At 45.3% G+C, this 17,777-nt stretch overlaps 2 protein-coding genes and 1 pseudogene across 4 annotated transcripts; 2 read left to right on the forward strand and 1 right to left on the reverse strand.

Moving 5' to 3' along the window:
* Window positions 1-88: 88 nt before the first annotated feature.
* Window positions 89-9,501, reverse strand: carm1l (coactivator-associated arginine methyltransferase 1, like). Of its 3 annotated transcripts, XR_006841280.1 has the most exons (14): window positions 9,261-9,501; window positions 8,110-8,235; window positions 7,897-8,006; window positions 7,699-7,803; window positions 7,475-7,585; window positions 4,594-4,771; window positions 4,396-4,486; window positions 1,723-1,804; window positions 1,531-1,616; window positions 1,290-1,379; window positions 1,028-1,165; window positions 830-919; window positions 477-587; window positions 89-344 (listed from the first exon to the last, which is right to left on the reverse strand). XR_006841280.1 is itself a non-coding variant. In XM_046369767.1 (13 exons), exons 1-13 carry the CDS (start codon window positions 9,430-9,432, stop codon window positions 335-337), a joined length of 1,389 nt encoding a protein of 462 aa, XP_046225723.1. In that variant the 5' UTR covers window positions 9,433-9,500; the 3' UTR covers window positions 89-334. The 3 variants fall into 3 exon arrangements, 2 of the variants coding, with proteins under 2 accessions (XP_046225723.1, XP_046225724.1); XM_046369767.1 differs by lacking the exon at window positions 477-587 and having other exon boundaries at window positions 9,261-9,500; XM_046369768.1 differs by lacking the exons at window positions 89-344; window positions 477-587 and having other exon boundaries at window positions 826-919.
* A 987-nt stretch (window positions 9,502-10,488) lies between these two features.
* On the forward strand, window positions 10,489-11,133 carry LOC124048014 (annotated as a pseudogene).
* A 1,110-nt stretch (window positions 11,134-12,243) lies between these two features.
* Window positions 12,244-12,915, forward strand: LOC124047663 (heat shock protein 30-like). Its single transcript, XM_046367975.1, has one exon. It carries the CDS (start codon window positions 12,289-12,291, stop codon window positions 12,913-12,915), a length of 627 nt encoding a protein of 208 aa, XP_046223931.1. The 5' UTR covers window positions 12,244-12,288.
* Window positions 12,916-17,777: the final 4,862 nt, after the last annotated feature.

Genomic DNA, 17,777 nt, shown 5'->3' on the forward strand with positions numbered 1-17,777 from the left:
CAATGATTTTCAAATCCAAGAGCTAACGAGCCAGGGACCGAAATGGAACCAGATATGTGTTGGTTAGAGAACTAATGAGAGGTTATTGTTACGGATAACACAAGTTTATTGGTTTTGTATTACAGGTTTACAATACATACACGTGTATCTCTCTTAGTGCATAACTATTGTAGATCCACTTGATGTCCCTGAACACTATAATGCATGAAATGCCGGCGTTGGCTATATGTTTATGCAAAATAAAAACATATTCGTGTACATTCAAAGTTCTTTCATGGACAGATTTATAGCGAAGGACATGAAGGCTCCTGGAACTTGATTGGTGATCATCACTTCAGGCATACCTTTGGAAAGAAAATGCATGTTTAGCTAAACAAACAAAGTCAAACTCCTGTTGGAACTATGCACTTTCCTACAAAGGGGATATGTAATGGACTACACTACTGACCCCGCAGGGCAGTTCAGGTGTACTTTACCTAGCCTATAGTCCCGGGGCTTGTGCCACACTCTACTCTGTAAAGGGTCTGTCCACACTCTTTGCTCCTGCATTGTCTGGAGGTTCTTACACCAGCAGCCAACTGTGTACCCTAAACAGGCAGACAGACAGAGGTGTAGTCCAGGCACACTACAGAGCACATTAGGCAAGTAGGAAATAACAATACTACCATATCTACTCGCTTCTACCAAAAGCTGTATTAATTGAAAGGACATGAAGAGAATTTAAGCTTCTGCTATGGACCTGGTATGGACCAACATTATAGACATCTGCATACATAGAAGAATAAGACATCATTGAATCTCACTGTTGAACCAAATAGCAGCTGCTCACCTGAAGAAAGGGTTCTTTAGATCCAAACTGTTGCCAGATTTGAAGCCTGACTGATCAACGACTGCTGTGATGTGAATGTCGTAGCTCTGCCTGGTAGAGATGAAGAGCAAAAAGCAACCAATATAATCTCTGTATAATATTGTTTCCATTTCCCACATTCCATTTCTATAGTACTGACACTGTCCTTCTCCGGCTTACCTTGTGTTGGCTATGAACTGGACAGATCCGGACAGAGTCTGTCCCACCTTGCCAAACAGAGGGGTCTGGAAGAGACAGCGGACCTGGTACCAGTGAGTCAGAGGTTCACTAGGAGCAGTGGACAGCCACACTGTCATCCTGCAGAGAGAAAGGACTCAAATGAACAGAGTATATCTACTGTACCCCCTGGAGCCTGAGATAACACTTGTTTGTTTTTTTAACAATGAAAATCATTGAAAAACATCACTCCAAGCGGTCTTACTTGGATCCTATAAATGCTACGTCAAACCAGAAGGCCAGCCCATGGATCAGTCCAGACTGGAGCAGTTTAAACACAAATGGAATCTCCATCCTGCAAGACATAGTGAAATGGAATGTTTATTACAGCGACATTCTGTCATTATCGCAGATTTTCTCTTATCTGCCAATACAGTTTCATAGCTCATAATAAGAGCTGCGCAATTACATTTGTGTTGTTGTTGAAAAAGGACTTAGACAATCACCTGTGTAAGTCCTCTTCTTTAGCCTCCATGAAATTGATGCAGTGCTTGACAGATTTTGCCATGAGAATCGACATCTCAAATGTGTCCTACAACAAAATGAGGACAATGAGGCAAATTGAACATCTTTGTATTATTTCACAATATATATCAGCATGAACGCAATTATAGCCTCATTGAACCCGAGGTACTCACAACTATGGGCTGTTTGAAAAACTCATCAACTGCAGAACTGTGAAGACCACTCAGGTTAACCCCATAGAAACAGGTCTGGTGCCTGCAACGGAGTGTGGCAGAACAACAAGGCACATAATGTATTAGATCAGAAGATTCTGCACTTAAGTCTAACTTGTCCAGGCAGACACAACTGAAATTCATGCTGTAAAATGTATGAGCACCAGGCTAAGAATGATTTCTGCATTCCTAAAAACTGAAAAGGCTTGTCATCCCCTCATAGTAGTGGATCAAAGACTGACACTACACCATAGCCCTCTTGCTGGAAACGGCATGCAGACCACTATCTTGTAACATTATACAGCTTCAAGGGGAAAAGTGAAGTGTATATATGACACCGTTGATTTCATTGCACGTCCCATCTTGGTGAAGTGTCTTTGGTCCCGTATTGTTATAAATGGGTGGTGTAAAAGACTTGCATGTGAAACACAAGATGTGTGTGAGATGAAGTGCATTAGATTATCACTAATAACCTTTTCAGTATGTTCAAGCTTGAGTGAGGATGCTGTCAGCACTAGTGAACTGGTGTGGGTGATATACAATATAACCTCAAAAGTATGTGGACTCTCCTTAAAATGAGTGTATTCGGCTATTTCAGCCACATTTTGCTGACAGGTGTATAAAATCGAGCACACAGCCATGCAATCTCCATAGACAAACATTGGCAGTAGAATGGCCTTACCAAAGAGCTCAGTGACTTTCAATGTGGCACCATCATAGGATGCCACCTTTCCAACAAGTCAGTTCGTCAAATGTCTGCCCTGCTAGAGCTGCCCCGGTCAACTGTAAATGCTGTTATTGTGAAATGGAAACGTCTAGGAGCAACAACGGTTCAGCCGCGTAGTGGTAGGCCACACAAGCTCACAGAACAGGACCGCCAAGTGCTGAAGTGCGTAGCATGTAAAAATTATCTGTCCTAGGTTGCAACACTCATTACTGGGTTCCAAACGGCCTCTGGAAGCAACGTCAGCACAACAACGGCTCTACAGGAGCTTCAAGAAATAGGTTTCCATGGCCGGGCAGCCGCATACAAGCCTGAGATTACCATGCGCAATGCCAAGCGTCGGCTTAAGGGGTGTAAAGCTTGCCGCCATTGGACTCTGGAGCAGTGGAAACGTGTTCTCTGGAGTGATGAATAGCGCTACATCATCTGGTAGTCCGACGAATAAATCTGGGTTTAGCGGACGCCAGGAGAACTCTACCTGCCCAAATGCATAGTGCTAACTGTAAAGTTTGGTGGAGAAGGAAAAATGATCTGGGGCTGTTTTTCATGGTCCGGGCTAGGCCCCTTAGTTCCAGTGAAGGGAAATCTCAACGCTACAGCACACAATGAAATTCTAGACAATTGTATGCTTCCAACTTTGTGGCAACAGTTTGGGAAAGGCCATTTCCTGTTTCAGCATGACAATGCCCCTGTGCACAAAGTGAGGTCCATACAGAAATGGTTTGTTGAGATCGGCATGGAAGAACTTGACTGGCCTGCACAGAGCCCTGACCTCAACTCCATCGAACACCTTTGGGATGAATTAGAATGCCGACTGCAAGTCAGGCCTAATCACCCAAAATCAGTGCCCGACCTCACTAATGCTCGTGGCTGAATGGAAGCAAGTCCCCGCAGCAATGTTCCAACATCTAGTGGAAAACCTTCCCAGAAGAGTGGAGGCTGTTATAGCAGCAAAGGTGCTATAACAGATTTTGGAATGAGATGTTCGACTAGCAGATGTCCACATACTTTTGGTCATGAAGTGTAGGTGTGTAAGTGAGAGGGAAGGCAGAGGGTTCACAGAGGAGCATTGCAACATTTATCCGGTATCTCCATGTAAGCATGGCATCTGCAGTCATGTGTTGAGTGTAGTGAGGGAGGAAAATTACAGGCAAAGACATATTGCGCTATCTCTAACCAACAATATTTGAGCAGCAGATATTTTCTTTAAATTTCTCTCTATGTCTCTGTGTCTTCTGCCACTGGCAGTGTGAGGACAGTTATCTGAGTAGAGGGGGTTCGAGAGGGTATGTGTGAGTCAGGTTTGGACTGAACTGGAGCGTTTTACGTTGACAGGAAACCCGCTTGACTGGGGTCACAGCCCAGTGCCAGTCGGACCTGGAGCTGCGGGTGGGTGGGGGGCCGATTAGCCTCCTGGCATGTTGCGTAGCCCCACAGCCTGCCCAGGCCTCTGTGGGGGGATGTCAAATAAACCCTCATGGACACAGCTGTAAACAGTCACAGAGACTCATGGAGATGGAGGGGGAGGGGAGCGTCAGGCAGGGCCAGGCCCAGACTGAGAGGCTTTGTGGGGGTGTGAGGCGGGGTCAATCATGGTCTGTTAACGCACTGGCATCCTGCTCTGCTCTGCTCTGCTTCTCCCCAGAAGGAGAGGAGAGAGGGGGGGAGGAGAGCACTATGAGCTCATCCCATACAGCAGTCACTGTGTTTTCATGGCAGCCACACACACACCGCTGTCACAGTTAAGTACGAGTTAAGTTAGCACTGATGCCAACTGTGAAACTCCTTATGGAATGCAGCACTAATCCAGAATACAAAACGAATAAGAACGTTTATTTGAGTTCAGCCTCCACCTTGTGGTGCCGGAATGACACGCAACAGATTCTGAAACGTTGTGTTAATTCTCTCACCAGAAGCTAGAACGTCCATAGTGCTCGATGTAGAGCTGCTCGTCAGTGAAGGGAGCGAGGTGCATGTCACTACTGGTTGGGAACATCATACCTGAATAGGTAGAAGAGAGACATGTTTTGTGTAAAACATTAGCTGAACAAAACTATCAACAGATCAATCACAGGATGGAAAATAGCCTCTGTTGGAATTCAACTGACCCTTGGGTTTAAGCCACTTCCTGGAGTGGAGGTAGCTCTCCAGCATCCTCTCGTTCAGAAGCATGTAGCCAATGGGCTCTGAGATGATCACGTCCACCTGCTCAGGGCACGACACCTCCTCAATCTTTCCAGCCAGGACTATGATCCTATCTGACAGACTATTGCTCTTTACAAGCATCTGAAAGGATAACACAAAACATTGCTGTCCCCCCCAAATATGACATTTGGGTTTTTGAGTCATGCAGGGTCCGATCTTACTGATGCACCACTGCACGTCTGAGGCTTTGATGATGACATCCTGTGTAGTACATTTGAGAGCAGATGTCTTGGATCAAGGGTGTTTGCAGCTTGTTTCTTCACCTGAAATTGCATTCATCTGCTGTCTAAAATTAGCAAGAACTAATTAGCTGTTGACAAATTGTGTTTTGGTAAACCCTCGTGCATGCAAACTCTCCCATGAAGTGCTCTGGTACATTACACTTCCCTGCTGTGTAAACAGGGAGTTCTACTTTAATGATGCCAGAGCTGCTGGGCTGCTGCTCCAGGGCAATTCCATGGTAACGGAATTACACTTCGACTCCGATTTTTCACTTTAAAATGTATGCCAAACAAAACAATTGATTTAAACAGTTATCAAACCATACAACCTTGTGCACAATAACTACTTTGAACAATTTGCACAGAACATTTCACAAAAACACATTTACTGGAAGAACTGTGCAGATGCTAAATTTGGCCACAGAATTACGGTAAAATCTCCCTCAGTTTTCTATGTGGACCACGTCTGCTCAGTGCGTGAGGAGGCTTGTTACAGTAAATGGAAGGAGGGTAGGTGGTAGGTGTCATGGTAGGTTTCACTAAGATTCGGGAGAGGAGACATTCACTGGAGAGAGAGAGAGAGAGAGAGAGCGAGAGAGAGAGAGAGAGAGAGGGGTTGTCCAGACTGTTTTAACACAGTTTTAAAAACAGTAGTGAGCTGAACATAACAGAATACCAGATGAAGGGAGGACAGTAGCAGGTGAACCCAACTGTGATTTTTGACTACTATGATTTCCCATTGTAGACAATTCAATTGCAGTAATTCCGATTTGGTAACAGAATTCAGAGTTTTATTCACTTAATAATTCATAACAACTTGATATTAGTAAAAACACTACACAGTAACTAATTGGTAGGTCTACCTTTACTTGTTACTTCTGTGAACTTTCACTATCGTCCCTCCTCATGAGAGACATTAAAACATGTCTTAAAGATATGTGGGGTTTTGGTAACGGAATCGCAAGGCACAAAGTTTCTCAAAGCAAATCATTTATCCAAAACGAAACATAAGTATTGATATTAGTTGGCAGGGGTCTTTACTTCAACATTGTGTTCTGATATACCTTTTACTGGTTGATGTTGTGGTCTAACAACCCTTTCCATCAGTTTGTTAGTCCAGATTTTTAGGATGGCAAATGGTAGAGAAATGTATATATGCCTCCATCTCCCCCAAATATAGACTCTTAGCTTTCATTTGACACACAATTTGATATGCTCCTATGAAATTCACATGTTGGTGCTCATGGGTCCTTTTACATGGAAATGCTCTCCATGCACACTGAGTGAGAGGAACATACTGCTGGGTCTTCGATTACTGAGAGAGTGAAGCATATGGTGTATTAAAAACATAAACCAGGTCATGCTGGCCAGGCAAGACCCTCTGACTGGGAGTGTGACGGAGCCCCTCATAATATTGTTTCAAAAGGACATTGTCCACACTGGTTGGTTTTCTCTTGCTGTCTGCGTAGGTCATCATCCCACACCGTGGCAGAGCACCCTTCCTGTTTAATCCAGACCTTGGCCTGTGGAGCGTTCTTGTGAGGCAGTGACCCATGCACATGCACGTGCACACTGACGCTGGCCAGGCGTCCACAGGGGTGGTCCCAGGCTCTGGCTCACACTGTTTATATAGACCTCAGTGTAGGCCTACAGTATGATAGGGATTCAGCCTGCTCAGAGAGACCATGCAACCACCCCAACAGGAATACATTATGGAGGTCCACCATTTTGTCCAACTGAGTATACGGTTCGGCTATTGGCAGATAAGCTGCAATGTGGAAGGAAAGAAATATGAAGGGACACATCTGGTTGCAGTCTAGAAACAAGCACCAGTAGAGTAGAAATATAACAGGGAGAACTATGCCTGACTGTTAAGCTAGAGGCCATCCATCCATGAAAATATGTTTCCTTCACCCTCAAGCTGGTTTCTGGGCCAAGAGCTGCCTCAAATCATTACACCCTCAGAATGTCATGCTCTGTGTGTGAAGCACGAGGTCCGTTTTATGGGGGCTGTTCTGTTCTGGAGGTGTGACTTTCGCTGAGATAGCATTTCCAGGGTTGTGCTGTTTTCATCAAGGCTTTGTCCTTGGCTCCATGTAGACACCATGAGGTTTGAGCTAGATGTGTTGACAACACAGGTGATTAGGGCTGTGATAAGTGATTCATCATCTTTACCCGGGGTGTTTCGGGCCAAGCAATACAAATGACTTTATTCACTGGTCAAAGCCGTAAGGTTTTCCTCCTCATTCTAGGCGTAAGTGGTTTAAGCTGCTAAAACAGCAGAAACATAAATCAGATTTCAAAGCAGCGTTCAACGTTCAATCATCTCAACAGACCAATGACGTTACTGAAGTAACTACCTATTCATCATACAACACACACATTTGAGCAATTATTAAGAATTCTGGTGCTATAGATTGAAAATGCCAGATAGCGCATGTTAAAGTGCAAAAGGATGCTCGTTTAACGTGAGCTTTCACATTTCCTGGAAGGTTGATAGGAAAACAATCAGATGCTGCCAGAGTAGGCCGTAAGGTTGAACGGTAAAAAAAGATGCCTTTACCTCTGCAAATTTGGCTACAGGGCTGGCCTCCACAGCATATACCCTCTTCGCTCCTGCCTGGATGGCGAAGAAAGACAGGATCCCTGATCCACTGCCAACATCAAGTACTATCTGGGTACAGGAAGGAGCCAGACATTACATCCGCATGCAGTAACAGACAAAATGTAAGACATGATCAGGTTCAATGGATACGTGTGGTTTTGGTTACGTGGTCCCACTCTTACCTTGTCCTTGAAGTCCATCTCGTTTAGCAGGATGGCCTTTTGATACGTGGCTGTCCTCAAATAATCCTGCAGCATATTCTGTTGTTGTGATAGACAGCCATAAAACTACAGAAGAAGGGAGGACGAGGTTCATTCACAACCTAGTACACCACCAGTTTGTCTCTTTGCGGGCCGAGTTGACGGGTACAGTAAAACTACCTGGAAGTACTGCAGGGCTGAGGAGTCTTCAGTTCTCTGGTCAAACACTGATGGTTGCCTTTCTGCTGACTTCTCTTCTCTTCTCAGCTGTATGTGGAACTCCTGAAACTCTGGGGTCAGAAAACAACGGACTTTACGCATGAAAACTATTTTTGACGGTGTAAAGGAGGCTCCCACCTTAGCTAACGTGAGTCGTTTCATGTGTGCCCTTACCACTCTGTGTTCTGAACTGCAAGAGAACGCTCAGGCAGCCAACGGTTATGAGGAAAGATTGGGTGCCCACCCGACAACAGTCTGTTTCCCTGGTGACTGTGAATTTGAAAACACAGACCCCATCACCTGCAAAAGAAAAAAACACAACAGACAGTTAATTCAAATACACCCAAATACAAGATCTCTGTATTCTGTGTCATCCATTATCAACGGGGCTGTTCCTCTGAGTTATCTACCCCAAGTCCATTCATTTGTTCTTGGCCTTTTGCAAACGTATCAGTAAAGGAACCATAAATAACAATGTCAGACATTAACCTAAGAAATCCTTCAGCATACTCTGGCAGCACGAGGCTACTAATGTGTAGCGGCCCTATCTGATCCTGTGCACCAGCAGGCAGAGAGATATAGCGGTAAGGCCCACTGTACCGTATAGTATAGGAAAACACAGTCTAGGTACATACTGTCCAGTAGAACTCCATAACAACGGAGTCAGACACGCACGCACACACACACACACACACGCACGCACGCACGCACGCACGCACGCACGCACGCACGCACGCATGCATATTGACGCCTCACATACACACATACACACATTTGCACACTCTCAACATACGCTGCTGCTACTATTATCTATCCTGATCGGTTAGTTTTGACCCCTACTGACATGTACATGTTACCTCAACTACCCCGTGCCGCTGCACATTGACTCAGTGCAGGAACTCCTTGTAATAGAGCTACATTGGTGTTATTTGTTGTGTTTTCTATTTTTATTTGTTAATTTGCTTTTTTAACTCTTCATTGTTGGGAAAGGGCTCGTCAGTAAGCATTTCACGATCAAGTCTACACCTATACTGCACGTGTGACAAATACAATTAGATTTGATTACCTAATGGAAAAGACTGTAGGAAATATCATACACTCCACACACATACACATACATGGACTTCTCATAGACCAGAGAGAGGGCAATACATTTATTTTTTTAATCTTTAGAGAAAAAAAAGCTATTGGCACTTTTATTCACAAATAAAGAGAGCATCATCACTATTTATTCTTGGTTGTACTCATATGGAAAGAGCTAGTGTGATAAAAAAACCTGTAATTTGATATATTAGCTTGTTCTTGTTTCTTGCATGTGTACTTACCATCCTGAATAGTGAGCTCTGTCTCCTCCAGCCCTGTGCTCAACTGTAGAGAAAGGCCTTGGTGTTGCCTCTGTTTAGCCACCTGTATCTCTCCCTGTACCTGGTCCTCATTCACCATGAACAGATTGATGGAAAAACAGGTCACTTCTGAACCCCTCTCCATGGTCTCCATGGTCGCAGCTGTCGTAACTTCTGTAGTAAGGTTCTGTAGATGTGTCTGAGTTTGGTTGAGGTGGGAGGGGAAGGAGCTCTGGTAGGAGTCAAGGGGCGGGGACAGACTGTGTACAGGAATATGCTTTGAACAAAAAGAGAAGTTACAATCTATTTTTATACATACACACACACACATATATATATATATATATAAACCATGGCTAGATTTAGCTAATCTAGTTCAGCAATTTAGGCTAAGGCATTGAAGAATCTGAATAAATCAAAGTTTATTTTAGAATTCTGCAAATACATATTTGTATCATCAATGCTTGGATAACTTCCAAATTCAGGGCGAAAACACCTTTTTCTAACATAATAATAAACACACTTTAACTTGATTAAAACTGACTTTCACTCATGTTCTATTTTGTTCACTTTTCACTACGTTGAATGACACTAAAGAGGACAGCTTAGTCTATTGATATCATTGAAAACATAGCAGCGTTAAGCACAGCAGGACGAAGTCCTGACGAATGTGGAGTAAATTGGGCTTGGTCATGAACTTCCTGATTTAGACGTGGGCTGGAGTGACGTCACCACGTCCATTCAGTGTGTCACCTAGTGGATAACTATGGCAATGACAAGAACGGTCCTGATACTATTGCATGTTACAGAATATGCATTGCTAATGATCCATCAATACTGTAAATGTCAAAAGCAATATGATTCAAAATACTTTTAAAAGTCATTAATATATTTAAGTTAAGTGAATCATTCATCAGTGAAAGCAATAATAGGTGACCTACTTTAAGTACAGCACCACTAATATCTCAGGACTGTAGACTCCATCCAGTTTGTTACTGAACTACCTGATTTAGAAGCTGGCTGGAGTGACATCACCACTTCCCTGCAGTGTGTCACCCAGTGGAGAACTGTGGCAATGACAGGAAAGTTCCTGAAGACACTGGAGCTCCAAGTGGCAGCATATAAAAGCTGTGAAACTCCCCCTGCCGAGACAGAAACCAATACATCCAACACTGAACACACAAGACTCAACACTCAACATTGACTGAAGATGCTGTGTTCCTGAGGATTCCAGTCTTCCCTCAGCCCATTGATGGACTTCTACTGGCCTGTGCACAGTCTATGGCCAGAGGTCCGACCTCTTCTCAGCCAGCGGGATCTACTGCAGAGAAACCTGCTAGAGATCAAGAGCAGTCTGGAGCTGATGTCAAATCTCCAGCAGCAGATCTTTGAAGAGTTGGACAATGTCCCATCCTCTTTGACCATCCAACCAGTCTCCTACAAGCTGGATAAAGATGGAGAGGGCTTTGCCCTGATACTGGACACTAAAGACTTTTCCCCAGAGGAGCTGTCTGTCAAACAGGTGGGCAGGAAGCTGAAAGTCAGTGGGAAGACAGAGAAGAAGCTGGATGATGGGGAAGGCTCCTACTCTTACAGATGCCAAGAGTTCAGACAAGAGTTTGATCTGCCTGAAAAGGTGAATCCTGAGACAGTCACCTGCTCCCTGGCTCATGACGGGAAACTCCACATTCAGGCACCAAAGAATCCATTATCTGGTGAGGAGGAGGTGGCAGAGAGAGTGGTTCCCATCAACTGTAGCCTGGATGTGGAAACCTCACAATTCCTGTCAAAGACAGAGGGAAGCATCACTGACACACAGAAGAAACAAGAGAACAGCGTTTCACATGAGGACTGATTTTTATTTCACTGGATGAGACATTTTCTAATACATATTTTTCATGTTTTGAGACTATATGCATTTACATTTCATATCTTGTAACAATCAATATGATATGCTTTTTAATTTAATCAATAAAATCTTTTTTTTAAATCAGAATTTTGCAGTTGTTATGATCTCTTCAATGGATATCAACATAATGACCATTGTCTATCTCTCATCAAAAAGTCAACTTTCCAAAAGGCTCACTGGCCTGAAATGTTTCAATTATCATTTTCAATGAATTCAATTTTCAAAAAGCTCTTCTGAAAATTTTCTGATTCTAACATGTTTATGACATGTTTATAAACCTGACTTCTGAAAACAAATGTCATGTGGACCTGTCAGGATTTGCAATGTAGACCTTTTTGAGCAAGTGTCCTGTTTTAAATCATTGAATGTGAGTGAATAGTTTCCACAACTAGAAAATATTGTTTTTAGTTATTAAAAAACATACGTAAATATATGATAAACATAATGCCAGACAACATCAAAAAATCAGTTTTCAACAATGTTATAGGAACATAAAATCGACACATGACCAATTTCATAACGCTGTACAATCTGAATTTCTTTCTAAAAAATATGATTTCTCCGTGGATTATTTTAGAATGTGTTCAATTACATTTGGACCTTTCTTGCAGTGACGCCTGTGGTGAAAACTCTTTAAAACGTAGCTTGTGATCTTTGGTCCAATTTTGTTCCACTTTGCTGATACTATTGCATGTTACAGAATATGCATTGCTAATGATCCATCAATACTGTAAATGTCAAAAGCAATATGATTCAAAATACTTTTAAAAGTCATAAATATATTTAAGTTAATTGAATCATTCATCAGTGAAAGCAATAATAGGTGACCTGCTTTAAGTACAGCACCACTAATATCTCAGGACTGTAGACTCCATCCAGCTTGTTACTGAACTACCTGATTTAGAAACTGGCTGGAGTGACATCACCACTTCCCTGCAGTGTGTCACCCAGTGGAGAACTGTGGCAATGACAGGAAAGTTCCTGAAGACACTGGAGCTCCAAGTGGCAGCATATAAAAGCTGTGAAACTCCCCCTGCCGAGACAGAAACCAATACATCCAACACTGAACACACAAGACTCAACACTCAACATTGACTGAAGATGCTGTGTTCCCGAGGATTCCAGTCTTCCCTCAGCCCATTGATGGACTTCTACTGGCCTGTGCGCAGTCTATGGCCAGAGGTCCGACCTCTTCTCAGCCAGCGGGATCTACTGCAGAGAAACCTGCAAGAGATCAAGAGCAGTCTGGAGCTGATGGCAAATCTCCAGCAGCAGATCTTTGAAGAGTTGGACAATGTCCCATCCTCTTTGACCATCCAACCAGCCTCCTACAAGCTGGATAAAGATGGAGAGGGCTTTGCCCTGACACTGGACACTAAAGACTTTTCCCCAGAGGAGCTGTCTGTCAAGCAGGTGGGCAGGAAGCTGAAAGTCAGTGGGAAGACAGAGAAGAAGCTGGATGATGGGGAAGGCTCCTACTCTTACAGATGCCAAGAGTTCAGACAAGAGTTTGATCTGCCTGAAAAGGTGAATCCTGAGACAGTCACCTGCTCCCTGGCTCATGACGGGAAACTCCACATTCAGGCACCAAAGAATCCATTATCTGGTGAGGAGGAGGTGGCAGAGAGAGTGGTTCCCATCAACTGTAGCCTGGATGTGGAAACCTCACAATTCCTGTCAAAGACAGAGGGAAGCATCACCGACACACAGAAGAAACAAGAGGACTGATTTTTATTTCACTGGATGAGACATTTTCAAATACATATTTTTCATGTTTTGAGACTGTATGCATTTACATTTCATATCTTGTAACAATCAATATGATATGCTTTTTAATTTAATCAATAAAAAATCAAATAAAAATCAGAATTTTGCAGTTGTTATGATCTCTTCAATGGATATCAACATAATGACCATTATCTATCTCTCATCAAAAGTTAACTTTCCAAAAGGCTCACTGGCCTGAAATTGTTCAATTATCATTTTCAATAAATTCAATTTTCAAAAAGTTCTCCATGTAAATGTTCTGATTCTAACATGTTTATGACATGTTTATAAACCTGACTTCTGAAAACAAATGTCATGTGGACTTGTCAGGATTTGCAATGTAGACCTTTTTGAGCAAGTGTCCTGTTTTAAATCATTGAATGTGAGTGAATAGTTTCCACAACTAGAAAATATTGTTTTTAGTTATTAAAAAACATATGTAAATATATGATAAACATAATGCCAGACAACAACAAAAAAATCAGTTTTCAACAATGTTATAGGAACATAAAATCGACACGTCCAATTTCATAACTGTCCGGTTATATTTCTGTTCATTTGTGTTTTCACTTTGTACATGTTGTGTTTCGGGACATTAAAGCGTGTTGTTTTTCCCACATCTTTGCTCTCTGCGCCTGACTCCACACCTCTTCACTCATAATTGTGACAGAAGCCCGCACCACGATATGGAGTCAGCAGGAGCAGCGACCACTCCTCTTCCCACTATGGAGGAGAGAGTCCAACATCACACATCCATCCTCCATCGCCTAGGATCAGCGATGGAACGGATGATGGAGAGGATGGATCGTTGGGAGAGGAATGGTTTCCCTACTACTCCACCGACCCTCCCACCAGCAACTCTACCATCTGCCCCATCTGGATCCGGTTCCAGCGCTCTGCTCATGACGCCTCCGAGGAAATACGATGGAACAGCGACAGGGTGCCAGGGATTCCTGCTGCAATTAGACCTCTACCTGTCCACCGTTTGACCGGCCCCCTCAGAGGAGGAGAGAGTAGGGGTCCTCATCACCTGCCTGTCTGGTAGAGCCCTGGAGTGGGCTAATGCGGTCTGGAACGGGCACGACTCGGCAAGAGACAACTACTCAGAGTTCATCCGCCGTTTCAGGGCCGTGTTCGATCACCCTCCAGAGGGTCGTGCGGCAGGTGAGAGATTGTTCCATCTGAGACAGGGGAAGAGGAGCGCGCAGGACTTCGCACTGGAGTTCCGGACCTTGGCTGCGGGAGCAGGGTGGAACGACAGGGCCCTGATAGACCATTACAGGTGTAGCCTGAGAGAGGATGTCCGTAGGGAGCTGGCCTGTCGGGATACTACACTTGGCCTGGATGGACTGATAGACCTGTCGATCCGGTTGGACCATCTGCTAGCTGCTCGTGGACGTTCTGAAAGGGTCTTGTCAGTTCTACCTCCTGATCCTCCTGCCCCTATTCCGATGGAGTTAGGAGGTACCGCATCAAGGGAGATCGGAGGAGGAAGCTCCTCCTGTACCAGTTGTGGCCGGAGAGGGCACACGTCTGGTCGGTGCTGGAGGAATTCATCTGGGAATCATGAGGGCAGGCAGAATACTCATCGGTCACCCCAGGTGAGTAAGCACCACACTCTCCCAGAGTTTCCTGTTGGTCACATGTTTCTATTAATTTGTTTCCTAAATTATTCTCCTTCTCTCCAGCATAAGGCACTGGTAGATTCAGGCGCAGCTGGAAACTTTATAGATCGCGGACTCGCTCAGAGGTTGAGGATTCCGTTAGTTAAAGTAAACCCCCCTTTTCCCGTGCACTCTTTAGATAGTCGACCATTAGGGTCAGGGCTGGTGAAGAAAGCCACAATTTTGTTGGAGATGATTACGCAGGGGAATCACAAGGAGCGAATTAGTTTGTTCCTTATCGATTCACCTGCGTTTCCAGTTGTTCTGGGGATTCCCTGGTTGGCTATTCATAATCCTACGATTTCGTGGAAACAGGGAACTCTACAGGGGTGGTCTGATGAGTGTTCAGGCAGGTGTGTAGGGGTATCCATCGGTGCTACAACGGTGGAGAGTCCAGACCAGGTTTCCACCGTGCGCATTCCAGCTGAGTATGATGATTTGGCTATCGTTTTCAGTAAAAAGAAAGCGACCCAATTACCACCCCATAGGCAGGGGGATTGCGTGATAAATCTCCAGGTTAACGCTGCACTTCCCAGGAGTCATGTGTATCCTTTGTCTCAGGGGGAGAAGGTGGCTATGGAAAATTATATCACCGAGGCTCTGGGACAGGGGTACATTCGGCCCTCCATGTCACCTGTCTCTTCGAGTTTCTTTTTGTGAAGAAAAAGATGGTGGTTTGCGTCCGTGTATTGATTATAGAGGTCTAAATTCCATCACAGTGGGTTTTAGTTACCCACTACCTCTCATTGCTACGGTAGTGGAATCATTTCACGGAGCGCAGTTCTTCACTAAACTGGATCTCAGGAGTGCTTATAATTTGGTGCGTATTCGGAAGGGAGATGAGTGGAAAAATGCATTTAGCACTACGTCGGGCCATTATGAGTATCGCGTCATGCCATACGGTTTAAAGAATGCTCCAGCTATATTTCAATCCTTCGTGGATGAAATACTCAGAGACCTGCACGGACAGGGTGTAGTGGTTTATATTGACGATATTTTGATCTACTCCGCTACACGCACTGCGCATGTATCTCTTGTGCGTAAAGTTCTTAGACGACTGCTGGAGCATGACCTGTATGTGAAGGCGGAGAAATGTGAGTTTTTCAAACAATCAGTTTCCTTCCTGGGTTATCGTATTTCCAGCTCTGGTTTGGTAATGGAGGGTGACCACGTTAAGGCCGTGCGTAATTGGCCGACTCCGACCACGGTAAAGGAGGTGCAGCGGTTCTTGGGATTTGCCAATTACTACCGGAGGTTTATCCGGGGTTTTGGTCAGATAGCTGCCCCTATTACCTCACTGCTGAAGGGGGGACCGGTGCGTTTACAGTGGTCAGCAGAGGCGAACGGAGCTTTTCATAAGTTGAAGGCGATGTTTACTAAGGTGCCGGTGTTGGCACATCCGGACCCTTCTTTGGCGTTTATAGTAGAGGTGGACGCATCCGAGGCTGGGGTTGGAGCTGTGCTCTCACAGCGTTCGGGTGTGCCACCGAAGCTCCGCCCCTGTGCCTTTTTTTCTAAGAAACTCGGGCCAGCGGAGCGGAATTATGATGTGGGGGATAGGGAGTTGTTGGCTATGGTTAAGGCCCTGAAGGTGTGGAGACACTGGCTTGAGGGGGCTAAGCACCCTTTCCTTATCTGGACTGACCATCGTAACCTGGAGTATATCCGATCAGCTAGGAGAATGAATCCTCGTCAGGCAAGGTGGGCCATGTTTTTCACCAGATTTTGTTTCACTGTCTCATATAGACCAGGTTCCCTCAACACTAAGGCTGACGCGCTGTCAAGACTCTATGACACTGAGGACAGGTCCATCAATCCTACTCCCATCATTCTGGCAGCTAAGCTGGTGGCACCGGTAGTATGGGATGTGGACGCGGACATCGAGCGGGCACTAAGGGGGGAACCTACGCCTCCACAGTGTCCGGAGGGTCGTAGGTACGTGCCGCTGGCTGTTCGTGATCAATTGATTCGATGGGCTCATTGTCTACCCTCGTCGGGTCACCCAGGTGTTTATAGGACCGTGAGAGGTCTTGAGAGGAAGTACTGGTGGCCCACTTTGAGGAGGGATGTGCGATTCTATGTTTCCTCCTGTTCGGTGTGCGCCCAGAGTAAGGCTCCTAGACACCTGCCAAGAGGTAAATTACAACCTCTTCCCGTTCCACAACGGCCGTGGACCCATCTTTCGGTGGATTTTCTTACTGACCTTCCCCCCTCTCAGGGTAACACTACTATCCTGGTCGTTGTGGATCGGTTCTCTAAGTCCTGCCGTCTTATCCCATTGCCCGGTCTTCCTACGGCCCTACAGACTGCGGAAGCTCTTTTCACCCATGTCTTCCGGCACTACGGGGTGCCCGAGGATATAGTTTCTGATCGGGGCCCCCAATTTATCTCCCGTGTTTGGAGAGCATTTATGGAACGTCTGGGGGTCTTGGTCAGCCTTACCTCAGGGTATCACCCGGAGAGTAATGGTCAGGTGGAGAGAGTTAACCAGGAGGTGGGTAGGTTTCTGCGGTCGTATTGCCAGGACCAGCCAGGCGAGTGGGCGAGATATATTCCCTGGGCAGAAATAGCCCAGAATTCACTAAGCCACTCTTCTACCAACATGTCACCATTTGAGTGCGTGTTGGGGTACCAGCCGGTCTTGGCACCGTGGCATCAGAGCCAGACTGAGGCTCCTGCGGTGGAGGAGTGGGTACAGCGCTCTAAGGAGACCTGGAGGGCAGTCCAGGAGTCATTACGCCAAGCTAGTATAAGGCAGAAGAAGAGCGCTGACCGTTACCGCAGTGAGGCCCCCGTGTTTGCACCTGGGGACAGGGTCTGGCTCTCGACCCGTAACCTGCCTCTCCACTTGCCCTGCCGGAAGCTGGGTCCGCAGTGTATAGGGCCATTTAAAGTCCTGAGGAGAATAAATGAGGTTTGTTATCGATTATCACTTCCTTCGTATTATCGTATTAACCCCTCATTTCATGTGTCTCTTCTCAGGCCGGTGGTAGCTGGTCCCATGCAGGAGAATGAGGTACCGGAGGTTCCTCCAACCCCTCTGGACATCGAGGGGTCCCCGGCGTACAAGATACGAGCTATTCTGGACTCGAGACGCCGGGTGAGAGGCTTGCAGTACCTCGTCGACTGGGAGGGGTACGGTCCGAAGGAGAGGTGCTG

This window comes from Oncorhynchus gorbuscha, linkage group LG11, assembly GCF_021184085.1.
Source record: "Oncorhynchus gorbuscha isolate QuinsamMale2020 ecotype Even-year linkage group LG11, OgorEven_v1.0, whole genome shotgun sequence".
NCBI classification, from domain to species: domain Eukaryota; kingdom Metazoa; phylum Chordata; class Actinopteri; order Salmoniformes; family Salmonidae; genus Oncorhynchus; species Oncorhynchus gorbuscha.